Raw genomic sequence first — 26372 nt, 5'->3', positions numbered from 1 at the left:
TATTTTTCCTGTAAGTTTTTATTTATATTCCCACAAATTTGTTCTATAATGCATTAAAAATAAACACAAAAGTGCATAAAAATAAACAAAAGGAGAAACAGTTGCTGATGAAAAACACTTTTGAAGGAAATAATTTTCATTAAACAAGAATGTTATGGTAGTTTTTACTAATACACAACTATTTTTGTATGCACAAACTCCTTTTGTTCAACTCAAGAAATTTAACAGAAACATGACCAAGGCTGAAAGAGTTGAAGGCAGACATTGTACATATAACAGACAACATGTATGCACTGTTTGTAATAACCAAAGTAACATATCCGATATGACTGTCCCCGATAAACACTAAACACTATTTATACACGTAGTAGGTTTCAATTAAATATTATTTAATTTTTTTCTTTTGCAGGTCTTTACTGAAATATATTTGATTGGCAAGTTTAACATACAAGCTGTCATTTTTCAAACCAAATTAAAAATTGATACAGTTGTAATTGAAAAACATTGATTAGATTAGATGGCTAAACAGGAGTGAGTAAACTCTGGGGAAAAAATATACGTTTTCAGTTAACTGTTACATTAATATTTACATGACAACTACCATTTGGACAAACATGGAATGTTTAAGCAAAGCAAAATTATAAATTATATCAATAAATATTTCAATTTTATAAAATATGCACTTTCACAATAAATATTAATTAGTTCTTAGAGGATCTATTACTGTAGCTGTGCAAGCACCAACAAATATTTTGATGTAACATTAAAATCAATTTCAACATGGTTGGCATTGTTTTTGTTTGTTTGTTTTGGGTTTAACGCCGTTTTTCAACAGTATTTCAGTCATATAACGGCGGGCAGTTAACCTAACCAGTGTTCCTGGATTCTGTACCAGTACAAACCTGTTCTCCGCAAGTAACTGCCAACTTCCCCACATGAATTATCAGAGGTGGAGGACTAATGATTTCAGACACAATGTCGTTTATCAAATAGTCACGGAGAACATACGCCCCGCCCGAGGATCGAACTCGCGACCCCGCGATCCGTAGACCAACGCTCTTACCTACTGAGCTAAGCGGGCGGGCTACCTGGTTGGCATTGTCACCAGGTAAAACTTCAAATCAGGCCCGTAGCTACACAGAGGCACAGGGAGACACCTGCCAAGATTATGAGAAAAAAAAAAGTATATTTTGAGGTACCATCTTTTAAAGCAAAACCTAGCTTGGGCACTATTATTTCATTTTATTTTGTTTGAACTATTTTCTCCCATTTGTTTTTAATATCACAAATAATTACACTATAGCATAGTTTTCTTACAAGCTATGCGCCCGTTAGTTTAACTTAACTCGGAGAAGACCGAAGCGTTACGATTAATATCTAAAAAGTCACAATTATAAGTACGGCACTTCAAAACTTCGTTATCAGGTTACTCTAAAAAATATACGGTCACTTAATAGTCAAGAACTTATATCAGAAACACTTATTAACTTAGGCCTCACCAAATTAAAAAGTTGTTCATCGGATTTACCACTCGTATATTTTCAGAAACAAAAAAAAAAATAATTTTTTTTTTGTTTTTGGCTTGCGCTCGCCCCATTGAAAAAAATCAATCCAAAATTTTTTGGTGTGCTACTTTTTACGGACGTAAAAGTGTATAAATGCTTATACTTCCAGTCCCAGATTGTTCTCAAATGGAATTTAATCAAAATAAATACGTACTACGCACACATCGTCTATAATAAATCATACTTATATTTAGTTGCATTAAAGTTATTTCCCTTTATGCAGTTACGCCATTTTCTTCTAATGTTTACCAAATTACATACTACAAAAATCGATTTATTTCATTGAAAACTCGATGAAGAAAAACACTAATTTGTTTGATAACATCAATCTACATTATTTTGGTAAGGGTAAATACTTATTGATGCATGTCACTTATCTGTTTTCTGTTTTTTCCTGTCCAAATGATCAGCATTTGCATACGAAAGTTGGTGGGGTAAGGAATTTACATTACGAGTTGTTTTCAGGACAGTTTTGATTTTCAAATTTTCCAATCATTTAGTAGACTAATGTTAATGCACGTTAATCTCCATTTCAGACTTTAATTGAGACTTTGTTTCAACAAATTTAATATGTTATGAAAGTTTAAAGTTAGAAAAAAGAGCTGTACATAAGATATCATGCTCGACTTTTCTAAATCAGAGCTTTGCCAGTAAAAGGGGCATAATAGTCAGAAGCTATTAAAGTACAGAGCTATTGTTCATTATATAAAACTTAATTAAAAATATTCTATGTTAAAAAGGGGCATAACTCTGTCTAGATTCAGACTTAAGAGTATTGTTTCTCCTGGAGTAGACTTTGACAGTAAATAACTGTTCCAAGTTTCAAATCAGAAGCTTTAATAGATCTAGCAACACTCACATACATATTTGATGTATCAAAAACTTTGTAAAGTCAGCTAAGAGTGCTACATTTTCATAGCAGTAAATATTCGATTCGATATTAGATTACAGTGTACTGTATGACAATGTTATTAATACCTTTTTTCACGAGTTCGCTTTGTTGTGCGTCTGCGGGTTAGATTTTCTCAATCCCTGGGGAGTTACTTTTTAATTTAAAAGGGCTATACATTCTATTTTAAGGTCTTTATTAGTTAGTCGAGAGCCAAATGAAGACAAATATATTTCTTCGCTCTTCGCTCGCTCCTGATTTTCTCAAAAACCAAAAAAAATATTTAAATTATTTTTTCGCTCGCCACCTCAAATTTTTCAGAAAAAAATCCGATGAACAACTTATCAATTTGGCGTGGCCTTATCGTAAGTATATGGAATCTTCCCGTTTAAACTTTTTTTTTTTATAAAAATTTCAGATTTTTTTATTTTGATTAACTTATAAGTATAACTTTATGACATGTCATACACACTATTTATCCAAGTATAAACTTTTTGTTGTTGCTGAATTTCAAAAATGTAATATTACTTATTTTAAGAAGATTGACAAAATATATTATGTATTAAGTACATTTGTATTACATATCTGTATTGTATTTGTATATGCATAAACTACGTTGCTTCTTTCAAATTTTCATTTCACTTCAGACATGCTAAATAGTTTATAAATGAACAGCTTAGCTCAATAGGGAGAGCGCAGACCTACTGATCTCTGGGTCGCGAGTTCGAGCCTTGGGCGAGGCGTATGTTCTCCGTGATGATTTGATAAAAGACGTTGTGTCTGAAATCATTCGTCCTCCACTTCTGATTCAGGTGGGGAAGTTGGCAGTTACTTGTGTAGAACAGGTTTGTACTGGTACAGAATCCAGGAACACTGGTTAGGTTAACTGCCCGCCATTACATAACTGAAATACTGTTGAAAAATGGCGTTAAACCCAAAACAAACAAACAAATTATAAATGAACATATATAATAATACATTTACTCAACAGAAGATGTAAGAACCAAGCAAGCATGACCATATGCCTTTAAATTAGCATTTTAGGGTGACAATAATCGCAAATACGTTGGCTATTTCGAAATTCTTATTTTTCTGCAGATCTATATGTAACTAAAATGTACACAAATCTTTTAAATGTAATTTATTTTTTCCGAAACTGGTATTTTAAAAGTAACAAAAATATGTTTGGAATGCATTAACACACAAAATGGCACCCTCAAAAAAAAATTCAGGGGGAGCATGCCCCCGGACCCCCTAGAAAGTGCCTCCCTATTTTTAACCTCTGGCTACGGGCCTGATTACCAACCCTTACTGGTCCTTGGCCAACACACGGACTGAATTAATGTGTACGCAAGTACAGTTCTGTGCAGGAAAAAAAGTGTAATATGTTGGATAAACTTTCATCATGCAATAAACTATATAACATCTAGAGTAATTAGGCAATATATTATACTTCTCCCAATGTGCATTTTGCCCATGATCTATGCATTTGTTTTGTTGACAATAACATTTTGAGCAGTACTTATAGTCACATCACAACTGCAAGTTTATCTGACAATATTTCTGGAATATTCATCAGAACATCTTTTAAACAGACTTCCTTGTAAACTGCATTAAATACAAATGTCTTCGAAGGCAACACTGTCTGTCTCAATTTTGAACAAACCATTCACAGTTAAAAAGTGAGTACATAAAATTACACTTAGCACTTTTCTCCACCTTTTCAAATTGATAATTTTGTCATTTTCTGATTTGGAAGAAAAATGTCCCATAACATTTTCTCCAACAGTCAAGTAGTTTCATTATTAAGATTTGTTCAGAAACACTAATATCATGGAAACTAAAGTTAATATATATAACAATATGTCAAATAATTTTACAATATAAAATGAGCATTTTCAATATTTACATGAAACTATACAAGCATAACTGCAAAAGCATTCTTATAAAATATAACAAGAGCACCGCAATGTGGAGCAATATACGCCCGAAGGCATGACTTTTGACCCCTAAGTGTGACATTGACCTTGAAGCGAGCCATCCGAAACAAGCGCTCTGCACGATGTCTTGATGTGGTGAACATTTGTGCCAAGTTTCTTTAAAATCCTTCAAGCAGTTCAAGAGTTACAGAGCAGACACAAAACAAAGTAATATGACCTTGACCTTGAAGCGAGCCATCCAAAACATGTGCTCTGCATGTTGTCTCGATGTGGTGAACATTTGTGTCAAGTTTCTTTGAAATCCTTCAAGGGGACAGAGTGGACACCAAATTTCTAACGGACAGACAGACAACAGCGTCAAAACATAATACATCCCTTCAGGCGTAACAAAAAATCAATAAACCCACAAATAAATCCCATTATCTGATCAAAAATATTCTTCAGTGGTAACTTTTTTAATCATATTTAATTAACCTTTATAACTTTTCAAGACCTGTTTCCTTGGAAGACAACAAAGTCTCAAGTGAAAGCATGATCGGTACCTAGCACTGGTACCTTAAAAGGTACCATGAGAAGTACCTAGCCCTTGTAAGTTAAGAAGTACCATATATTACTGACTTTGGTAGTTTTGGGAGTATCATGACAATATACCTAAAAAGTTTTATGATTTGTACCAAACTCTGGTATTTTATGAAGTTCCACAGTAAGAGACAAAGTTTCATAATATGTACCGACACATTTGAACAGACATCGAGACTTATTTCAAAGAAAAAAACAACAACAAGAGGCCCAAATGGGCCCAAGTCACTCACCTGAAGGGAACCTTGACCATCTGACCTTGCTCCTAACCAGGTCTGGTGAAAATCCTTTGAGCAGTTCATTAAAAAAAAAAATTGTTTCTTTTCTATATCTTGCTGCGATTCCCTAAAAATGCATACTTCCTAATACAAAGTTGTTTGACTTTTTTGTCTAATTTTAACTCTGGTGTCCCCAAAAAGGGATCAAGCTGAACCATAACAAAGATACTACAGACCAAACTTGATGAGTATCCAAGAAGTCATTTAAAGGTTTTTCTATTTTAAACTCTAGGGGCCTATAAAAGAGGCCAAGTCCACCCCCTCCCCATTTGAAAATAAAACTTGGGAGAGAACCTTTCAATGATGCCACAAGCTAAGTATGATGAAGATCCAGCCAGTGGTTCATCAGAATAAGTCATTTAAAGGCTTTTTTCTATTTTCAATTCTAGTGGCCCCTAAAAGGGCAAAACACTACCTCTGAACAAATTTGGGAGAGGACCTTTCAATGATGCTACAAACCAAATTTGATGACGATCAATCAAGCAGTTCATGTGAAGTCAAAGGTATTTCTCTCTTTAGCTCTACTGGCCCCTAAAAGGGGCCAAGCATTTGAACAAAATTGGGAAAGGGACCTACAATGATGCTAATGTTTAAATGTGTTTTAAATTTAGCTCTAGTCGTTAAATGGGGCCAAGTGCCCCCATTTGTGAACAAAATTGGGAGAAGACCTTATAATGATGTTATAGACCAAGTCTCATGAAGATCCGTTAAGTGGTTAATGAGAAGAAGTTGTCTAAAGGTTTTTTTATTTCTAGCTCTATAAGAAGAAGTCAGAAGGTCCATGCCCGGATGCTACTGACCAAGTTTGGTGCAATTCTGACCAGTAATTTCAGAGGACAAGATGTTTAAGTAAAAAATGTTGATGCCATTCACAGGAAGACGGACTGCAGTACACCGAACCATCCATCTATACTAATAGCTCACCATGAACAAAGTTCAGGTGAGCTAGAAAAGAACTCTATACCATATCACAACTGTTTTCATTCACTGGATTTGAACATAGATCTCTTCAAAAATTAGTTATCACATCATATAAGACTTCCTAGATTGTAACATTCTCCACTGAAGTAAAAGAAAACTTCAAAAAATGTCCCAAAAAAATATAACAACATAAATGAACTTTTGATGCATTGAATTGCATGGTAAAAATATACATACAAAAACACATGTGAATATAGTATGAAATATAAATATATTAGCAGAAACTTCAGTGCATATTTAAGTTTTTAACATTGAACAAGTTTAAGATAACATTATTTCTCCTTAACCGTTAAAATTCTTTTCTTTTGTCATCAAACAAAACTTAAATTACTTATTCAACATACTTTGAACTTTTTCACTTCAAATAAATGTGATATATATTATTAATACATATACAACCCCCACCCTCCCCTCCGAAAAAAACAAACAAAATACTACAAAAGTATCCATGGCACAAAACATTACAACGATCAAGAATATTGCAGTAGCCTTAATTGCTGGGTTACTGAAACAAAACGCCTTTCATTTGAACAGTATAAATCACATTTTGCAAACATATACATCAAATAATTGTTCACTTGTCTATCTTTCATTTATGAACACCAGATCTGGCATCTATGTCACTAAAGTTTGGTGAAAATATTACATCTGGTGTCCACTTTGTGAATTATAACCCCTATGTATTTGCTGACTGGCGTTGAAAACTCCATATATTCCCTTTTTTTTTTTAAAAAACTTCTCCAGCCTTTCAGAATCTATTCATAATGCCATATGTTCTGCAAATATACTGAATATCCTATCCAATAAGAAAACTAGAACTGTCACTGGAGTGACGAATACCCCCACGTAAGACATGGCCATAAAAAGGTGCAATTTAAATCGAACTTGACCTGCATTTTATGATGTTACACCTGTGTACCAAAATTTATCTAAATCTGTCAAGCCTTTCATGAGTTATTGTCCAGCAACAATGAGTTTGATAAATTTTAAGTTGGAAAGGGGCCATAACTACATATAAAATTGGTGGTTTGTAGACAAACTTAAGTCGAACTTTACATGTATTTTATGATGTCACACCTGTGTACCAAAAACATTTAAATCTGTCAAGAACTGTCATTGGAGTGTTTAATGACTCCAATGGTGGATGAATATTGCACAATAGTTTGAGTCTGTGTTAAAAATATCAAAAAATAAGAGAGGTACAGATAAAGTGTATCAAAACACTATACAAGTATAATTCTACGCAAAAAGGGGGCATAATTCGGGAAATATTGGTGCAAGAGTTATGAGCCTTGTGTCATAAGATAGGGGTGATGATGTGGAACAACTACTTCAAGTTTGAAACAAATGCATTTCGTAATAACTGAGATATAGTGAAAATGCATCAAAATTAACCTTAAATTCTAAGTAAAAGGGGGCATAATTCATGAAAAATTGGTGTCAGAGTTATGCACCTTGTGTCACATGATGTGGGTGATAAGGTGGAACATCTATTTTAAGTTTGAATCAAATCCATTTAGTAATAACTGAGATATAGGTTTCGGGTTGCAACGGGACATGACGCGACAAAACTGACTCCTATATAGCCCCCCGCACCCCAACATGTTTGGTAGGGGCATAATTAGAAAATTGTCATGTGACAAATTCCCCTATGTTACTGGACATTTTTTTGTACTTCTAAAATGCTCATTAAATCACTAAATAAGAGAAAACAAGAGGGCCATGATGGCCCTATATCGCTCACCTGTTATCATTGCACTTGAGGACAAGAAGGTCCTCAGAAAAATTATCTAAGTCCAAAGGACAGTAACAACAAAGGGAAGAAATTTAACCAAAAAGAAAAAAAAAATTCTTACAAGGTACAGATATGTCAAAATACACCTACAAATTGGGGGTACCATCCATGTTGTACCACAGAAAAGTGGTCTCGGTTTTTCCCTACGGCCAATAATAAAAAAGTTACTAAATATAAGCTATTTATAGTAACATAAAAGGGAAGTAATTAAGGAAAAAAAAATTATTGTAAGTGAAGAAAAGAAGGATCTGCCAAATAAATCTGTTGACATAAATGAAATTTCAGATCAGTATCTTCATAAGTTATGGAGATATACCCATTTTAATTTGAAATAAAGGGAGGTAATTTGACATAAAATCAGTTCATAGTTATCTACCCTGATTGTCTCAGTCCAACTAATAACAATAATAAAATTTCAAATAAGTCCTATAAGTACTTACCGATATAAATCCATTTTGATTACAATCAGTGGAGGTAATCAGATATAAAATAACTCTGAACCTATGCTTGGATCTGATTTGTCATGGAATCCAAAAATTATTGTCGTTGAAGTTATTTTGGAAGTTTGTATCAAATAAAGCCATAAATGAAGTCTCTATATGGCTGCAAAAGCAAAAATAGCCAATTTTGGACCTTTAAGGGGCCATAACTCTGGAACCCATGAAGAAATCTGGCCAGTTCAAGAAAGGAACCAAGATCTTATGGTGATACAAGTTGTGTGCAAGTTTGGTTAAAATCGAATCATAAATGAAGCTGCTATTGTGCAGACAAGGTCAAAATAGCTAATTTTGGCCCTTTCAGGGGCCATAACTTTGGAACCCATAATGGGATCTGGCCAGTTCAAGAAAGGAACCGAGATCTTATGGTGATACAAGTTGTGTGCCAGTTTGGTAAAAATCAAATCATAAATAAAGCTGCTACTGTGCAGACAAGGTCAAAATAGCTAATTTTGGCCCTTTCAGGGGCCATAACTCTGGAACCCATAATGGAATCTCGCCAGTTCAAGAAAGGAACCAAGATCTTATGGTGATACAAGTTGTATGCCAGTTTGGTTAAAATCAAATCATAAATGAAGCTGCTATTGTGCAGACAAGGTCAAAATAGCTAATTTTGGCTCTTTCAGGGGCCATAACTGTGGAACCCATAATGGAATCTTGCCAGTTCAAGAAAGGAACCAAGATCTTATGGTGATACAAGTTGTGTGCCAGTTTGGTAAAAATCAAATCATAAATAAAGCTGCTACTGTGCAGACAAGGTCAAAATAGCTAATTTTGGCCCTTTCAGGGGCCATAACTCTGGAACCCATGATGGAGTCTGGCCAGTTCAAGAAAGGAACCGAGATCTTATGGTGATACAAGTTGTATGCAAGTTTGGTAAAAATCAAATCATAAATAAACTTGCTATTGTGCAGACAAGGTCAAAATAGCTAGTTTTGGCCCTTTCAGGGGCCATAACTCTGGAACCCATAATGGGATCTGGCCAGTTCAAGAAAGGAACCGAGATCTTATGGTGATACAAGTTGTGTGCAAGTTTGATTTAAATAAAATCATAAATGAAACCTCTATCGTGCAGACAAGAAATTGTGGATGGACGACGGACGGACAACGGACGAAGGGCGATCACAAAAGCTCACCCTGTCACTATGTGACAGGTGAGCTAAAAATGGTATAAAGGTGCGAAACAATAAATATATTCCAAAAATTAATCAATTTTCATCTTAGTTGTTGAAATTTTGCTACATGCAACTTCTGTGAAGCCTTCTAAAAGATCATTCTTCACTTTCTAATTCAAAACACTTGTATATTACATATACTTCAAGTATATTTTAAACTTCTTGTGTTTATATCATCTTAAAATATCATAAATTTGCCATATTGAAGAAACTAAAAATGAAAAGTAAAACTGATAAATTTGGATCATTCAATTTCTTTGTTCTAAAATAAGCTTTTTGTCTCTCCTTAAAAGTAATGAGAATGAAACTACAGGATTCTCTACAACACACAGCAATATTCTCTGTATCATTTTTACCTATATAGGAACTGCAGCTAAGACTAAACTATGATGTTCACTGATGAATTCAGAAGAATTTCTATAATAAACAACACCTATAACATAATTCAAGGTAACTTAATAACTATTATTACTAACATACAAACTAGTGTTTATAGTATTTTTAAAAAATCTAATATTGGATTTATTAGGTTATGCATAATCACTATGTAAAACATGTATATAAATATTGTCCTCCAGTGAAACATTTATTAATAAATGATTGCACAGATGTTAAATCAGTTCCCCCTATTATTGAATTCACATTGAAAAGAGAAGATTTGATGGAAACAATACAACCTCCACTATGAAGATTTATACCTTCTCATACCTAAAATCTCATACATTGTTGTATATTAGGCAAAATAATGCATAGCAGAACATCTGAATAATGAAACACTAATATATAACAATTTTAGACACTTAATGCAACATCTGCAAAATTAATACAAATACATAAATGCAATACCATCAACTAGATGCACTGGAATTTCCTCTGAATATTTATAATGTGCCACCATGTAACAAATATATACACATTAGATGGTTACCACCACTGGAATTCAATGTTAGGTATTAAAGAGATCTATAAAAGATATGACAAATATCATGTAATGCAAAACTATGATAAAATAGGATTACAACTGTTTTGGCTTTGAGTGACTATGAATACATATACCTCTCATTAAACAAGAGAAAACCCATAACTATCTTAATTAACTCCCATATTTACAAAAGTCATGGACCCAAAAATTGAGCTGAGTTCAAATTTCTTGATATAAAGAGAGATTTCCATGTGTTAGTTCTCCAACAAGTAGCACTACCTATTCTATAAAGTGACATTGGTATAAAAGATGAAATTATCTGATGTGATCTTAAAAACTACATAACCTGTTAAACAAAACACATCATTAGTCAGTAACATTCATTGAGACAAAGTACATAACATGATCCATGACACAAATATTTGTTACACAATCTTCAAAACTAATATTGTGACACAACTTATAACCAATCATGAAACACAATATTGGGAACCAATCATGTGGTGTGATTTATGAAACAAATCATGTTACATGACATAGGTAACTAATCATGCCACATGATTTAAGAAACTATTTGTGTGATTTTTGCTGATATGAAAGATATAAATGGACAGGTGTATGATGAAATCGATGTGTAGCAACAGATCACAGAGTGTCAATATGATGACTGTAGATCACTGAGGAGGTGCCGCTGCCACGTCTCTATCACGCTGGAACATCTCATCTATACCATCATCATTCTGCCTCAGTCTGTCAGTTTTCTGAAAAAAAAAAAAAGATTAAGAGTATTTCACAGATTCTCTAAAACCCTTTACATTTATTTTTCAGTAACAGAATTAAATTTAACATATTGAATGATACTCATAGAACTTAATACTAGAATGTGTATAATGAAAAAATGGAAGTTGAACACATTACACCAGAATTGGAGAATTTAAGCAATGTTTACCTAAAGTCAGTATTAACATCCTAACCCCACCCATTCCAATATTTCCATATATACTTTTGATACTACCAGAAGAGTACATAAGTCCAAAACAAAAGCAAATAGGTGACCATAACACAGCGTTAAAACAAAGGTACCAGCAAATAAAGGTAAATAGGTATTTCTTGTATCTAGCTGGAAACCATTTTCTATCATATTAAAATAAATTGTTCTTTAACTCTACCAGGAATAAACAAATGAAAAAAGTATTAACGAGCAACATGCTTTCAACTATTATTTATGGACAAATGAGAGAACAAGAGGGTCATGATGACCCTGGATCGCTCACCTGAGTAATATGAGCTACATGTTTCAAATGTCAAACTGATGATAAAATATTAAGAAAGTCAGTAGGTCACATTCATGGTCAATGAAATTCAGTTTTACGATTTGTGTAAATAACTGTGTATGTCATCAAAATTTCAAGGCTGTATCTTAAAAAACAAGAAAGTAGGTCAGTAGGTCAAGGTCACAGTCAAGTGACATCATATTACTTGGGGTCATCAGGTAATTATAATTAAACAGTCTTGGAAATAGGATCAGATGAATTTTTAAGTATTTTTCTTATATAACTCACATAATAACTAAGTAACCCCAGGGCGGGGCCTCTTTTAACCCCAGGGGCATAATTTGAACAATTTTGGTAGAGGACTACTAGACAATGCATCATAACAAATATTAAAAGCCTAGGTCGTATGGTTTCAGACAAGAAGTTTTTCAAGCTTTTTCCTATACAAGTCTATATAAAATCCAGGGCAGGGCCTCTTTTCACCCAAGGGGTACAATTTGAACAATTTTGGTTGAGGACCATAAGGCAATGCTACAAACCAAATTTCAAAGGTCTAAGTGTTGTGGTTTCAGACAAGAAGATTTTTAAACTTTTTTTCCTATATAAGTCTATGTAAAACTTTGGACCCCCGGGGCGGGGCTATATTTGACCCTAGGGGGATAATTTGAACAATCTTGGTAGAGGACCAATAGATGATGCTACATACCAAATATCAAAGCCCTAGGCAATGTAGTTTTGTACAAGAAGATTTTCAAAGTTTTCCCTATATAAGTCTATATAAACCATGTGACCCCCGGGGCGGGGCCATATTTGATCCTAGGGGGATAATTTGAACAATTTTGGTAAAGGACCACTAGATGATGCTACATACCAAATATCAAAACCCTAGGCCGTGTGGTTTTGTACAAGAAGATTTTCAAAGTTTTCCCTATATAAGTCTATATAAACCATGTGATACCCGGGCCCTGTGATTTTGGACAAGAAGATTTTTATTTTTCCTTTCGGTTGCCATGGCAACCAGAGTTCTGCATGGAATTCAATTCTTTGAATAATTTTGAAAGGGGGCCACCCAAGGATCATTCCTGTGAAGTTTGGTGTAATTCTGCCCAGTGGTTTTCAAGAAGAAGATTTTTTTAGAAAATGTTGAGGGACACACGATGCACGATGCATGATGGACGACAGACATTGAGCGTTCACAACAGCTCACCATGAACCTTTGGCTCAGGTGAGCTTAAAAGGAAAACCATTTTAATACAACCTTTAATAGATTTCAAATGAGACACCCAATTAGTCACCTCCAATCTAAGTGTGACCTTGACCTCTGAACTAAGTGTGACACATTTTCTTGTTATGGAGAAAATCTGTGGTTGGTATGTTATTTAAAAATCAATCCTCTTTGCAAAATAATTGGCTGGAGAACAGTGAGACAGCTGGACAAATAACTTTTTATTTGACATCAAGGGCTAAGAAAATATAATATTTTTGAGCAAATCTAAGGCATCAATTTGTTTGGAATTTATCTAAGGCCCATTAAGGAATGGTCTTGGCCATTATGTTGTAACAGCTGGTGACAAATAAGGAGTTATTGTATTTGATATATACCTTATATCTTATAATGAAATACCAGTCATGGTAAGTGTGCATTTACAGGAAATGAATGCATTTTTCTATTTTCTAGATTAATCAGGAGTACAGACTTTTAGGTCTACTCTAACAAACCATCCTGCCTGAGAGTATTAAGAACACTAATAACAAGAGCTGTCTGTAAGACAGCCAAGCTCGACTATTCGAAATATTGTCCCAGAAGCAGGAAAATATTACCCAAAAAGGTTAAATATCAAAAGAGTTTTAAGTTCAAAAGGCGACATGATTTAACCAAAATGCATATCAGAGTTATGGGACTTGTTGCTATCAACTAGTTTTAAAACCCCGAAGGAACATGTGAAGTTTCAATTCAATATCTGCATTAGTTTTGGAGATAGTAACTTGCATGTTAAACTTTAACCAGAATTTTCTAAGTCCAAAAGGGGGCATAATTTGCCCAAAATGCATGTCAGAGTTATGGGACTTGACCCAGTGAGGTTGGTAATTGATCTAGAAAAAGAAAAAATAAGTTTCAAATCTATAATTATGCTTTTTAGTAATAGGTGTATGTACTTGCACGCAAAACTTTAACCAGGATTTTCTAAGTCCAAAAAGGGGAATAATTTGCTCAAAATACATGTCAGAGTTATGGGACTTGACCCAGTGAGGTTGGTAATTAATCTAGAAAAAGAAAAAATAAGTTTCAAATCTATATGCCTTTTAGAAATAGCTGTATGTACTTGCACGCAAAACTTTAACCAGAATTTTCTAAGTCCAAAAGGGGGCATAATTTGGCCAAAATGAAGGTCAGAGTTATGGGACTTGGTGCTAAAAACTAGTTTTATAACCCCGAAGACACATGTAAAGTTTCAATTCAATATCTGCATTAGTTTTGGAGATAGTAACTTGCATGTAAAACTTTAACCAGAATTTTCTAAGTCCAAAAGGGGGCATAATTTGCTCAAAATACATGCCAGTGAGGTTGGTAATTGACCTAGAAAAAAAAAAAAAAGTTTCAAAGCTATATGCCTTTAATTGATGGCTGTATGTACTTGCATGCAAAAACTTAACCAAGGTGTGACGCCGACGCTGATGCCAGGGTGAGTAGAATAGCTAGACTATTCTTCGAATAGTCAAGCTAAAAACATAAATTTTATATTATTCTACTTATTTAGGTAAACCACTCCCCTGGGTTTTGCAGTACACTTGCCATATATTACTTACCTTATACTACTAGTTAAGCTAAATGAGAACGTAATTCAATTTATTTGATAATAATAATAATAGAGCATTTATATTATATTACTTCAGGATAATACAAGATGTTTCATTATCTCCCCTAGAATTTTATACTTCAAAGACTATAGCTCTGCAACATACGTATATACCAAAATTATTCCGGATTAAGTACGCAACACTTCCTAGAGAAGTTGCTGAGTTTGCAAATATATCCTTTCAATAGTGACCTTGACCTTTGACCGATAAGCATAGGTCATGTATTGGCACATTGTCTCAACATCGGGAACATTTCTGTGAAGCACTAAGATAATCCATCAATGCATATAAAAATTATGCAAAAATAATTTTTACTCGACTTTTCAGTGGAAAACTTTCAATAGTGACCTTGGCCCTTGACCTACAAGCATAAGCCATGTAAGTGCATAATCTACATATTGCTCTCTATTCATATACCGAATGTTATGAACCTAGCTTGAATACCTTTTGAGTAATTGCAGGATCCAGATTTGCGCACAGACAGACGGACAGATGGTATTCCTATAGTCCATGCCAGTGTTCCACGGGTAGGGGACTAATTACTTATTATGATATGTAGTGAAGTTGTTTCTCAGGTAAGTTCAACCTAATCAATATGACAATACTTGAACTATCAATGGCTCAAATAAATTGCCTTGACCGCAAGTCCAAGTGAAAGATGTTAGATTGTATAATTATGTCTTTGGTATAAAACGGAACTTCACTTTATGGGAGATAATCAAACTCTTTTACATGAACCTTAAATATTTAACTCTTATCTCAGATAGTAAAAGCATACAAATTCTTTTCCTTCAACATATATCTTACTCCCAGTTCTAATATTGTATTAGGTATTGCAGAGAACCTTTATAAATAGATCCAACTTTTCAACTGTATATCGTCTCCACTTAAAAATATAGAATTTTAAAGAGATAATTTTAGATGCAAAAATATTTTCATAACACAGATGCAATGACATTAACTATGAATAGATCTTGGGTAATCATTATCAGTACTTGTAGTCTATGAGCATAAATATCTGTATGTACAAAGAACCTATTGAGAGGTCACTATTACATATTTATGTGAATGTTATGAAAGTTTTTGTAAAAAAAAAAAAAAAAAAAACTGGAGAAAAAGCCAATCAATGCCTTATATGTAAATATATATTTTGCAAAAGTCTGACATCCAATCAGCAACAGCTGCTATATTCTTTTCATATATATGAAGCAAACTTGGCAGGCATGTATTATGTATTTCACATGAATCATTGACAAACTTTCTATTGTAAAGTGAGCAATCTGTTGCAGCAAATACTTTTATACAAGTCAAACCTACACACCACTATCTATACACCACCACATGTTCTCTTACAAAGGCACTTCTTCCCTTAATCAAAAGTTTCTTTTACAAAGAAGTTTATTAATAACAAACCTGTGCCACATTTGCATGCCTTAACCAATAAGAGAGTTATCAGGCACTAAATACTTCCTTATAGAAACACATAAATATCTACAAAGACATAATGATGTAGAACCTCATCAAATATATTCCATGGTAAAGTGATAAGCCTATAGAAGGAAGAATAAAGAAATGTGTAAATGTCAAGAGGTAAAGACATGTAGAACTGTATCTCTATGTATAACATGGGTTACAGGCAATATAAAACAAAGCATCTAAATAATCCTATTATAAGAGAGATTTTGAGTTAAATTTCTTCATACCTTTGATGCTTTACTTCAGAAAGTACTCAACACATTTTCAATATATAAACTTATAATGCCATCTAAGCCTTGAACTTGAAGCAAAAGGACTCATAATGCAAGTATTCAGACATAATCAAAAGTTGTAAAGACTCTACAAGTAGCACATGCAGCTAGCATTATTAAAGCTATGTAGCTTGGAGAATTCACTATCTTATACTTGATACAGCATCAATGTTAAAGGTAAAGTTTTGAAAAGATTTAGGAAGGGCAGAGACAAAGACAATTAGATGAATGACCATTAAGCACCAGAAAAGTTACAATGTTTAGGGGTGATTTTTAATTATAATAATTACAATTTTATTGGTATCACCCTATGTTAGCTTTACTGTAGCTTCTAATGTACATAATAATGCTTGGCTATGTTTACCAATACAGATATAAATCACATTGGGACTTCTGGCAAATTAAACAATTGCAATGACTTGGTGACTTATAACCATTTAAATGCACAAAAAAATATAATTCAATCCTTCCTCTATATACATTTTTACAGTAACTTCATACAGCAAATGTAAATATATAACATTTCACTTCAATGAAATTCATCAAGACTTATTTCTTAATCTTGAACATTAATTGGTATAAGGTGACTGTGCCAAAATAAGGAAACAAAGTGATAACTTATGTTGTTAGCATACAAACAATTCACAACAAATATTTATAGGTTATTAGCTTTGTATCGGGAAATATGCACGAGTTCTTCAGCGGAAATATTGCGTGACTTTAGGAGCGCAATATTCTTCCGCTGAAGAACGAGTGCATATTTCCTGATGCAAAGATAATAACCTTTTTATTACATACGCATGTACACGTAAAAATATCATGTAAATATCATATATATGTTCAATAGCCTGAATAGGATTGACAATACTGAACTAAATAGAAAAAAATAGTGCAACAACACACACTGAATTACGTCACGCACCCGATATGAAATTCAGGCGTCAGTGTATGGAAAAATATTGACGTTTCCGGTACCAGTGTAACTTAACGGGGAACAGAAACGTGTATGTAATAAAAAAAAAAAATAAAAATAATTCATATTATGACTTGTGTTGTAACAAAGAAGTATAAACAAGAGCTGTCTCCATAGGATGACAAATGCCCCCGATGGCACTTTAAATGAATAGTTATGGCCGATGTTAGAGTTTAGGACCTTTGACCTACGGAGCTGGGTCTTGCGCGTGACACGTCGTCTTACTGTGTCACACATTCATGCGTAGTTATTTTAAAATCCATGCATGAATGACAAAGATATGGACCGGACCACCCATCAATGCACTATCATGAAAAATGACCTTTAACATCTAAGTGTGACCTTGACCTTTGAGCTACGGACCTGGGTCTTGCGCGCGACACGTCGTCTTACTGTGGTACACATTCATGCCAAGTTATTTGAAAATCCATCCATCGATGACAAAGATATGGACCGGACATGCCCATCAATGCACTATCCCTTAATGTCTAAGGGTGACCTTGACCTTTGAGGTACGGACCTGGGTCTTGCGCGCGACACGTCGTCTTACTGTGGTACACATTCATGCCAAGTTATTTGAAAATCCATCCATCAATGACAAAGATATGGACCGGATACGCCCATCAATGCACTATCCCTTAATGTCTAAGTGTGACCTTGACCTTTGAGCTACGGACCTGGGTCTTGCGTGCGACATGTCGTCTTACTGTGGTACACATTCATGCCAAGTTATTTGAAAATCCGACCATCGATGATAAAGATATGGACCGGACACGCCCATCAATGCACTATCCCTTAATGTCTTAGTGTGACCTTGACCTTTGAGCTACCGACCTGGGTCTTGCACGCAACATGTCGTCTTACTGTGGTACACATTCATGCCAAGTTATTTGAAAATCCATCCATCGATGACAAAGATATGGACCGGACACGAAAAATGCGGACAGACCGACAGACAGACAGATGGTTCAAAAACTATATGCCTCCCTTCGGGGGCATAAAAACACAGAATGGCAACAGGAGATAATCTCGCGTAAGTTAGTGTCACCGCGGTATCTTACTAAAGCATTTGCTGACTTGATCAATTGTGATCAAATCAACAGACACTTATTTAAAGTATTACACTGGCGATACGGCCGCCATATAATAAACCGAATTGGGTCCAATTTTCAAACGACAACACTTGATTAATCAGACTTTCAATCATAAATTCATTCCTTCCTCGTGTAGAAAATACTAAGAACATTAAAAAAGACACCATTATCATTATAAACAAACGATCTGATAGAAAGTTTTTCATGACACATCTGTATCGTTCTGCTGTCTGTTTCATACACCTGTAAAATGAGATAATATTCAGTCCCCATGTGATGTTGGCGCGATTTGCTCTATAATTATGCCTTCCAAGTTGCTAATCTATTTATTTTTATAACTCTTTGGTTGTAATCATATCTGAATTTAAAATAAAACTTTGAGAATGGCAGTTTATCTATAGTCTGATATATCATTGCACCCCTACGGACAGTTAGTACATGGTAACACTGAGCAGGGAAGTGGCATGCAACATCAGAAATGAGAGATATATATATATACACAAGTATGACACACTGAATCATGAAATGGTAACAAATGTGTTTAGTATGAAACAGTCTAGGGGAACACACGACCTAAAACAAGAGGGTCATGATGACCCTGGATCGCTCACCTGAGTAATATGAGCTGCATGTTTCATGTCAAACTGATGCTAAAATATTAAGAAAGTAGGTCAGTAGGTCACAATCATGGTCACTGAAAGTCAGTTTTAAGATTGGTGTGCAAAACTGTACATGTCATCCAAATTTCAAGGCTGTCTCTTAAAAAACAAGAAAGTAGGTCAGTAGGTCATGGTCACAGTCAGGTGACCCCAAATCACTTGGGGTCATCAGGTAATTATAATTAAACAGTCTAGGAAATATGATCTGATAATTTTTTGAAGTACTTTTTCCTATATAACTCATATAACAAGTGACCCCTAGTGTGGGGCCTCTTTTCACCCCAGAGGCATAATTTGAACAATCTTATTAGAGATCCACTAGGCAATGCTACATACCAAATATCGGAGGCCTAGGCCTTGAACTTTCAGACAAGAAGATTGAAAAAAAAATCCTATATAAGTCTATGTTAACTTTTGGACCCCTAGGGCCTCTTTTCATCCCAGGGGCATAATTTGAATAATTTTGGTAGAGGAATACTAGGTAATGCAACATACCAAATATCAAAAGCCTACGCCTTGCAGCTTCAGGCAAGAAGATTTTTTAAATAAATTTCCTATATAAGTCTATGTAAAACTTGGGACCCCTGGGTGGGGCCTCTTTTCAACTCAGGGGCATAATTTGAATAATCTTGGTAGAGGACCACTAGGCAATGCAACATACAAAATATCAAAGGCCTAGATACATGTACTGTGCTTTTAGACAAAACAAAAATTAAAGTTTTTTCCTAAATAAGTCTACGTAAAACTTGGGACCCCTGGGGTGGGGCTTCTTTTTACCCCAGGGGCACAATTTGTATAATCTAGTTAGAGGACCAAAAGGCAGTGCTACATACCAAATATCAAAGGCCTCAGGTCTTGTGGTTTCAGAAAAGAAGATTTTTAAAGTTTTTTTCCTATATAAGTCTATGTAAAACTTGGGACCCCCAGAGCTGGGCCACTTGTCACCCCTGGGGCACAATTTGAACAATCTCCATAGAGGACCATTAGATGATGTCTCATGCCAAATATCAAGGCTTCATGCCTTGCAGTTTTGGCCAAGAGGATTTTTAAAGACTTCCCTATCGGTTGCCATGGCAACCAGAGTCCTGCAAGGATTTCAATTCTTTGGACAATTTTGAAAGGGGGCCACCCAAGGATCATTCCTGTAAAATTTGGTGTAAATCTGACCAGTGGTTTTGAAGAAGAAGATTTTTTTTAAAAATGTTGACACACAACAGACTATGGACATCGAGTGGTCACAAAAGCTAATAATAACAAGTGAATGAAGTATTGCCATGCAATACAAAGTCCCCTACTGGAAGGCACCGCAGTATAACATCAAAGGCCTGAAGGGCCTGAGTCGGCTAATGATTGATGTACTGACAGTATAGTCTACCAGTTTCAGTTTGTTTTTAGTTTTTTCCCCAACTGAACAGAGATTTTGTTACAATAAATGAAATGAACATTCGGTCGATGCCTAGTAAAACTTTGATTGACATTATACAAGTATTTAAACCTAATATAGTTCTCTAAAATTGAAGAGTGGTTCGCAGAAATAAAAATGTTGAAAGTACAAACTACAATTTGACAGCTGACACTAAGATACTGCCCATGACTATATATATTTTTCCAGTAAACATTTGCCTCAATCATTGCCAAAAGAGGCAATTATCGGCTGGTATATATTCGCACATGATAAAATTTGAATATGACAATTTATATATTAAAATTTTACAGCGCGGATTACCACATACAGTTTGTAACGGATGGACGAAAGAACTGATATTTTACAGATATTGTAATGGGCCTGGCGATAGCCTTGTCATATGTTAGGTATTGTTCAATCATATCATAAGTGATGTCAATTTAAAGTATACTTACTTTTGCGTTTAGAGATACATGTATGTAAATGTTGCTGAGTGTCAATATATAGTGTAACCGATATTAATAAATGCAGTTCTTTTTTATTTAAAACTATCATTTATTCTATTTCAGACCTGTTAACCCCTTAAAAATCATGTCTGTAATCCCGAAGTCCATGCACTTTCAATTATCCATTTTGATTCATGTAGACAGACAGGCCCAGACTGGGCAGAAAAATGTTTGAGCCATTTTTACGTGGTCGGTAGCAGGGTGGGCGTGGGGAGGGGTGTTTCTTTCCGCTTTAAATTGCAGTCAGATTTTGAAATGGGCATTGCGCAGGTGGTAAAAGGGCAAATGTATCAAACTGTAAAGTGGCAATATGGGGGAAGGGTGTGGGAGGATACCCCCTCCTGCAAGTAGGGTTTGGGGTATTACCACAAGAATTTTTTGAATATGTAGACCCTTGATACAGCCTTTGGTGGATTTTAACTGAAATTCTTATGTTTCAATTTCTAAATATTACCTAGATTCTTTCTAGTATTACAATATCCAAAGTATGACTGTCACTTCATCTTTTTACTTTCAGATCATGCCTCAGGACTAGAATATGAGTCTGATATAGATTATATGTAGGTGTTATAAAAATAAATTCTAGAATCATTTCTGTTACAACAATATCTATCATGTATGTTACTTGAATGTTAAAATTTCATAACACAGCTCGATATTTACCCAAAATATCATATCTGGATACGATTACACTTTTCTCCAGTTTCAACAATATGTTTTACAAATTGTGATGATACGAAGACATTTAGCAGCAATTGGCAGTATCTGACATTGAAGTTTACGGTTAAATTACCTCTTATTTAAATCTTTTCATAAAAAAATTGTTTCGTTTCGTCAAAGCAGCCAAACATAAACGATCTACTTTCGATTTCAAAAACTACAAGAAAATACAATTTAATGTTTCGCCGATTTGTTTATTTCTCGAAAAATAAGAAATAAAATCATTTTTAATATCAGTAGTAACTAAACAAACCAGTAAGAGCTTCTTCTTCCGATAATTTATCCGTTTACTGACTGCAAAATTCAACCCACGCAAAGTCGTAGAAGCGTTGTTATAAACAGGTCACGCGTGTTCGCCGACAAGTGTCCAGAATGTAGTTTGTATTCATCCGCGAAGTCTCGCGGAAGAATTTACGTACTGCACATATCTTATTCGGGTCATTTAAAATGAAGCTGTCATAATTTAATTTCATCGATGTGGTAAACTCTTTGATCAGAGACATTCCAATGCTTTCAGAGGTACCCACTCAATAAAATACTAGCAGTATGTTCTGGAACTATATTTTGTCTTTCGCTGGATGTTACGCAAGCTTGGTAGGCCTGCATAAAATGCACAGCGCAATAAATTTGTTATTTGCGCAATGATTTTAAAGATTATTTTTTGAAACGGACAGGGTAACAAATGGATAATTTGGCTAATAAGTTAATATGCAGTTTTTATTTGAATTTGTGAACATCATATTTGCTATTTTGTGACAAAAGGGCATAAAATTCGTCACCATAATCATATGCGCAAATGTATTACCAAATCCCGCAGAATCGTTATGCGTGTTTATGCTTAATGAGTTACCGCGGAAGAAAATACGTGGCTTTATTCGAGTATTGCACAATTACAAGTCATAAATATGACAGATTACATCGTATATTGGTCATAGCAAGTAGGATTGACATAAATGAACTTCATTCGATCAATGAACTCTTTGAAATTAGAGACAATCTAATGGAACTACATCACTTCGCTGTGTTGTGAGGCCATTTAAGAATGAGAAATCGGGCGATAGCAAGGAGTCGTCAAACGCTTGACAGCGTTTAGCCGACTCAAAAATGAACTGATATCTGTCAATGATGTATAAACAATATTGTACTATATATACAATATGTTATAACAAAACACTTTGATTAAAATAATTTATATATATAAAAACCTACAGTTGTTTTCATATGGCATTTTTTTGGCTGATTATCAAAAAAGGTGTCATAAGTTATTTATAGTAACAACAAAGCGAAATTAATCCTTAACAAGAGTGCAAGAATGTCACAATATACGCCCGTCACAGCAAATTTCTTTACTCTAGCACCTGTATTTGCAAATGGAATTTTAACTGTGTGGTTGTTTAGTAATAACTAAGTGTTTTGTTTTTCTAAGTCCACAAAAAAACTCCTTACCAGGTAGAGATACCTTAAAATACACCTAAAATTGGAAAGTAACATCTATGTTGTTCCACAGAAAAGTGGTCTTGGTTTTTCCCTACAGTCAATTAAAAAAAAGTTACAATATAAGTTATTTATAGTAACAACTAAGGGAAGTTAATCTTAAAAAAAAAAAAAAAAAAAAAAAAAAAAATCAAAAAAAAAATTGTAAGTCCTCACAAAAATCTTTACCAGGTAGAGACTGGTCAAAATACACCTCAAAATTGGATGTAGCATGCATATTGTACTACAGAAAAGTGGTCTCGATTTTTCCCTATGACTAGTAATGAAAAAGTTACAATATAAGCTATTTATAGTAACAACAAAGGGAAGTAATTCGAAAAAAGGGAACTGCGCATGACACTTCGTCTCATGATGGTGTATAATTGTGTCAAGTTACATCAAAATCCCTCCATGCATGCAGAAATGATTCGGACAAAGTCATTCTTGTATCTGACCTTTGGCCTCTAAGTGTGACCTTGACCTTAGACCTAGGGACCTGGTTCTTGCGCATGACACTTCGTCTTATGGTGGTGAACATTTGTGCCAAGTTATATCAAAATCCCTCTATGCATGAAGAAGACATGCTCCGGACAAGGTTTTCATTCTTGTATCCTTTGACCTCTAAGTGTGACCTTGACCTTAGACCTAGAGACCTGGTTCTTGCGCAGGACACTCCGCCTCATGGTGGTGAACATTTGTGCAAAGTTATATCAAAATCCCTCTATGCATGAAGAAGAAATGCTCCGGACAAAGTTTTCATTCTTGTATCCTTTGACCTCTAAGTGTGACCTTGACCTTAGACCTAGGGACCTGGTTCTTGCGCATGACACTCCTTCTCATGATGATGAACAATTGTGCCAACTTTCATCAAAATCCCTCTATGCATGAAGAAGATATGCTCCGGACAAAGTCATTCTTGAATTTGACCTTTGACCTCTAAGTGTGACCTTGACCTTAGACCTAGGGACCTGGTTCTTGCGCATGACACTCCGTCTCATGATGGTGAACAACTGTGCCAAGTTTCATCAAAATCCCTTCATGCATGTAGAAGATATGCTCCGGACAAGGTCTGTGGACGCCACCCGCCCACCCACCCGCCCGCCAGGGGCGTTCCCATAATACGTCCCGTTTTTCAAACGGGCGTATAAAAAAAAGAAAGAAAAAAAATCTATATAATATAAGTCCACAAGAAACTGTTTACCAGGTAGAGATAGGTCAAAATGCTCCTAAAAATTGAATGTAACATGCATGTTGTACCACAGAAAACTGGTCTGGATTTTTTCCCTACGGCTAGTAATAAGTAAGTTACAATATAATCTATTTATAGTAAAAACAAAGGGACGTAATTCTAAAAACAAGAGTTGCTCACGGTGGTGAACATTTGTGCCAAGTTACATCAAAATCCCTCCATGTATGAAGAAGAAATGCTCCAAACAATCATTCTTGTATCTGACCTTTGGCCTCTATGTGTGACCTTGACCTTAGACCTTGGGACCAGGTTCTTGCGCATGACACTCCATCTCATGGTGGTGAACATTTGTGCCAAGTAATATTAAAATCCCTTTAAGGATTGTTGAGTTAGAGACTGGACAGGAAAAATGCCCTTTTGGCCTTTGACTTGCAAGTGTGACCTTGAATTTACAGCTAAGGGCTCGGGTGTTGTGCACAACACATTGTCTTATCCAGAGGTATATTTGTGCAAACCGATATTAAAATCCTGTTTTGCATGACAAAGTTATAGACCAGAAAGGAAAAAGTCCCACTGACCTTTGATCTCAAAGTGTGACCTTGATCTTTAAGCTAGGGTTCTGGGTGTTGCGCAAGGCACGTTGCCTCATCATGGGGAACATTTATGCCAAGTAATATTAAAATCCATTGATGGATGACAGAGCTCTGGACCGGACAGGAAAAAAAACCTATTAACCTTTGACCTCCAACTGTGACCTTAACCTTTGAGCTAGGGGTCTGGGTTTTGCACATGACATGTCGTCTCATTATGGGAAACATTTGTGCCAAGTAATATTAAAATCCCTTCATGGATGGCAGAGTTTTGGACCGGACAGGAAAAAAGCCCTGTTGACCTTTGACCTCCATTTGTGACCTTGATCTTTGAGCCAGGGGTCCGGTATTTGCGCAAGACACATCGTCTCATCATGGGGAACATTTGTGCTAAGTGATATTAAAATTCTTTAATGAATGACGGAGTTATGGACCAGACACGAAACAGACCCTGTTCGTGCTATGTAAACATTTGACTCCCAAATGTGACCTTGACCTTTGAGCTAGGGGTCTGAAAGTTGTGCATGACACATCGTGTTATTATGAGATACATTTGTGCCAAGTAATATTAAAATCCCTTCATGCATGGCATAGTTATGGACCGGACAGGAAAAAAGCCCTGTTGACCTTTGACCTCCAATTGTGACCTTGACCTTTACGCTAGGGGACCGGGTTTTGTGCATGACATGTCGTCTCATTATGGGGAACATTTGTGCCAAGTAATATTAAAATCCCTTCATGGATGACAGAGTTATGGACCGGACACGAAATTGCAGACGGACGGACGGACGGACGAAATGACAGATGGAAAAGCGCATTCCTATAGTCCCCGAAACTGGTTTTCAACCAGTCAGGACTAATAAAGTGTAAGTAACAAAGATAAAATGGTGGCCAAGGAGCCAAGTTCCATGAAAAATGCGAGATAAGTGACATTGATACGCAACCACTTTTTATCAGATACAGCGCAGGCTAAGCAGACAAAAGAACCTAACATGTATCATGCGAAGTTTCATTACATTATGTGCAATAGTTCTGGAGATTAGGCGCGCACAAAATTGCATATGCAGACTCTATGTATATAGCATAGTAACAAAACACAAAGTCCCATAACTCTATAGAATATTTATCTAAAACAACGTAACATGCATCATGCACAAGTAGGGTTGGTACTGATCACTTGTGTGAAGTTTCATTAAATTGTGTGCAAAGGTTTGGGAGATTAGGTGTGCAAAAGATTGCATATACAGACTCTATGTATATA

General features: G+C 35.1%; 1 protein-coding gene across 7 annotated transcripts in view; it reads right to left on the bottom strand.

Moving 5' to 3' along the window:
• LOC123566555 (putative uncharacterized protein DDB_G0271606) overlaps positions 1–26372 on the bottom strand; it is a 148016-nt gene continuing 121644 nt past the window's right edge. For 4 of the 7 annotated variants that reach the window (XM_045360767.2, XM_045360768.2, XM_045360770.2 and 1 more), the window contains one exon: positions 1–11382. In XM_045360767.2, the coding sequence (XP_045216702.2) occupies positions 11296–11382 (87 nt within the window). In that variant the 3' untranslated portion in view covers positions 1–11295. Of the gene's footprint in view, positions 11383–14703; positions 14722–26372 lie in introns of all 7 variants that reach the window. The other 3 variants (XM_045360769.2, XM_045360771.2, XM_045360773.2) reach the window with 1 other exon arrangement.

The sequence above is a fragment of the Mercenaria mercenaria genome, chromosome 8 (genome assembly GCF_021730395.1).
Source record: "Mercenaria mercenaria strain notata chromosome 8, MADL_Memer_1, whole genome shotgun sequence".
Lineage (NCBI taxonomy): Eukaryota > Metazoa > Mollusca > Bivalvia > Venerida > Veneridae > Mercenaria > Mercenaria mercenaria.
This window is presented reverse-complemented; position numbering and strand designations above follow the sequence as displayed.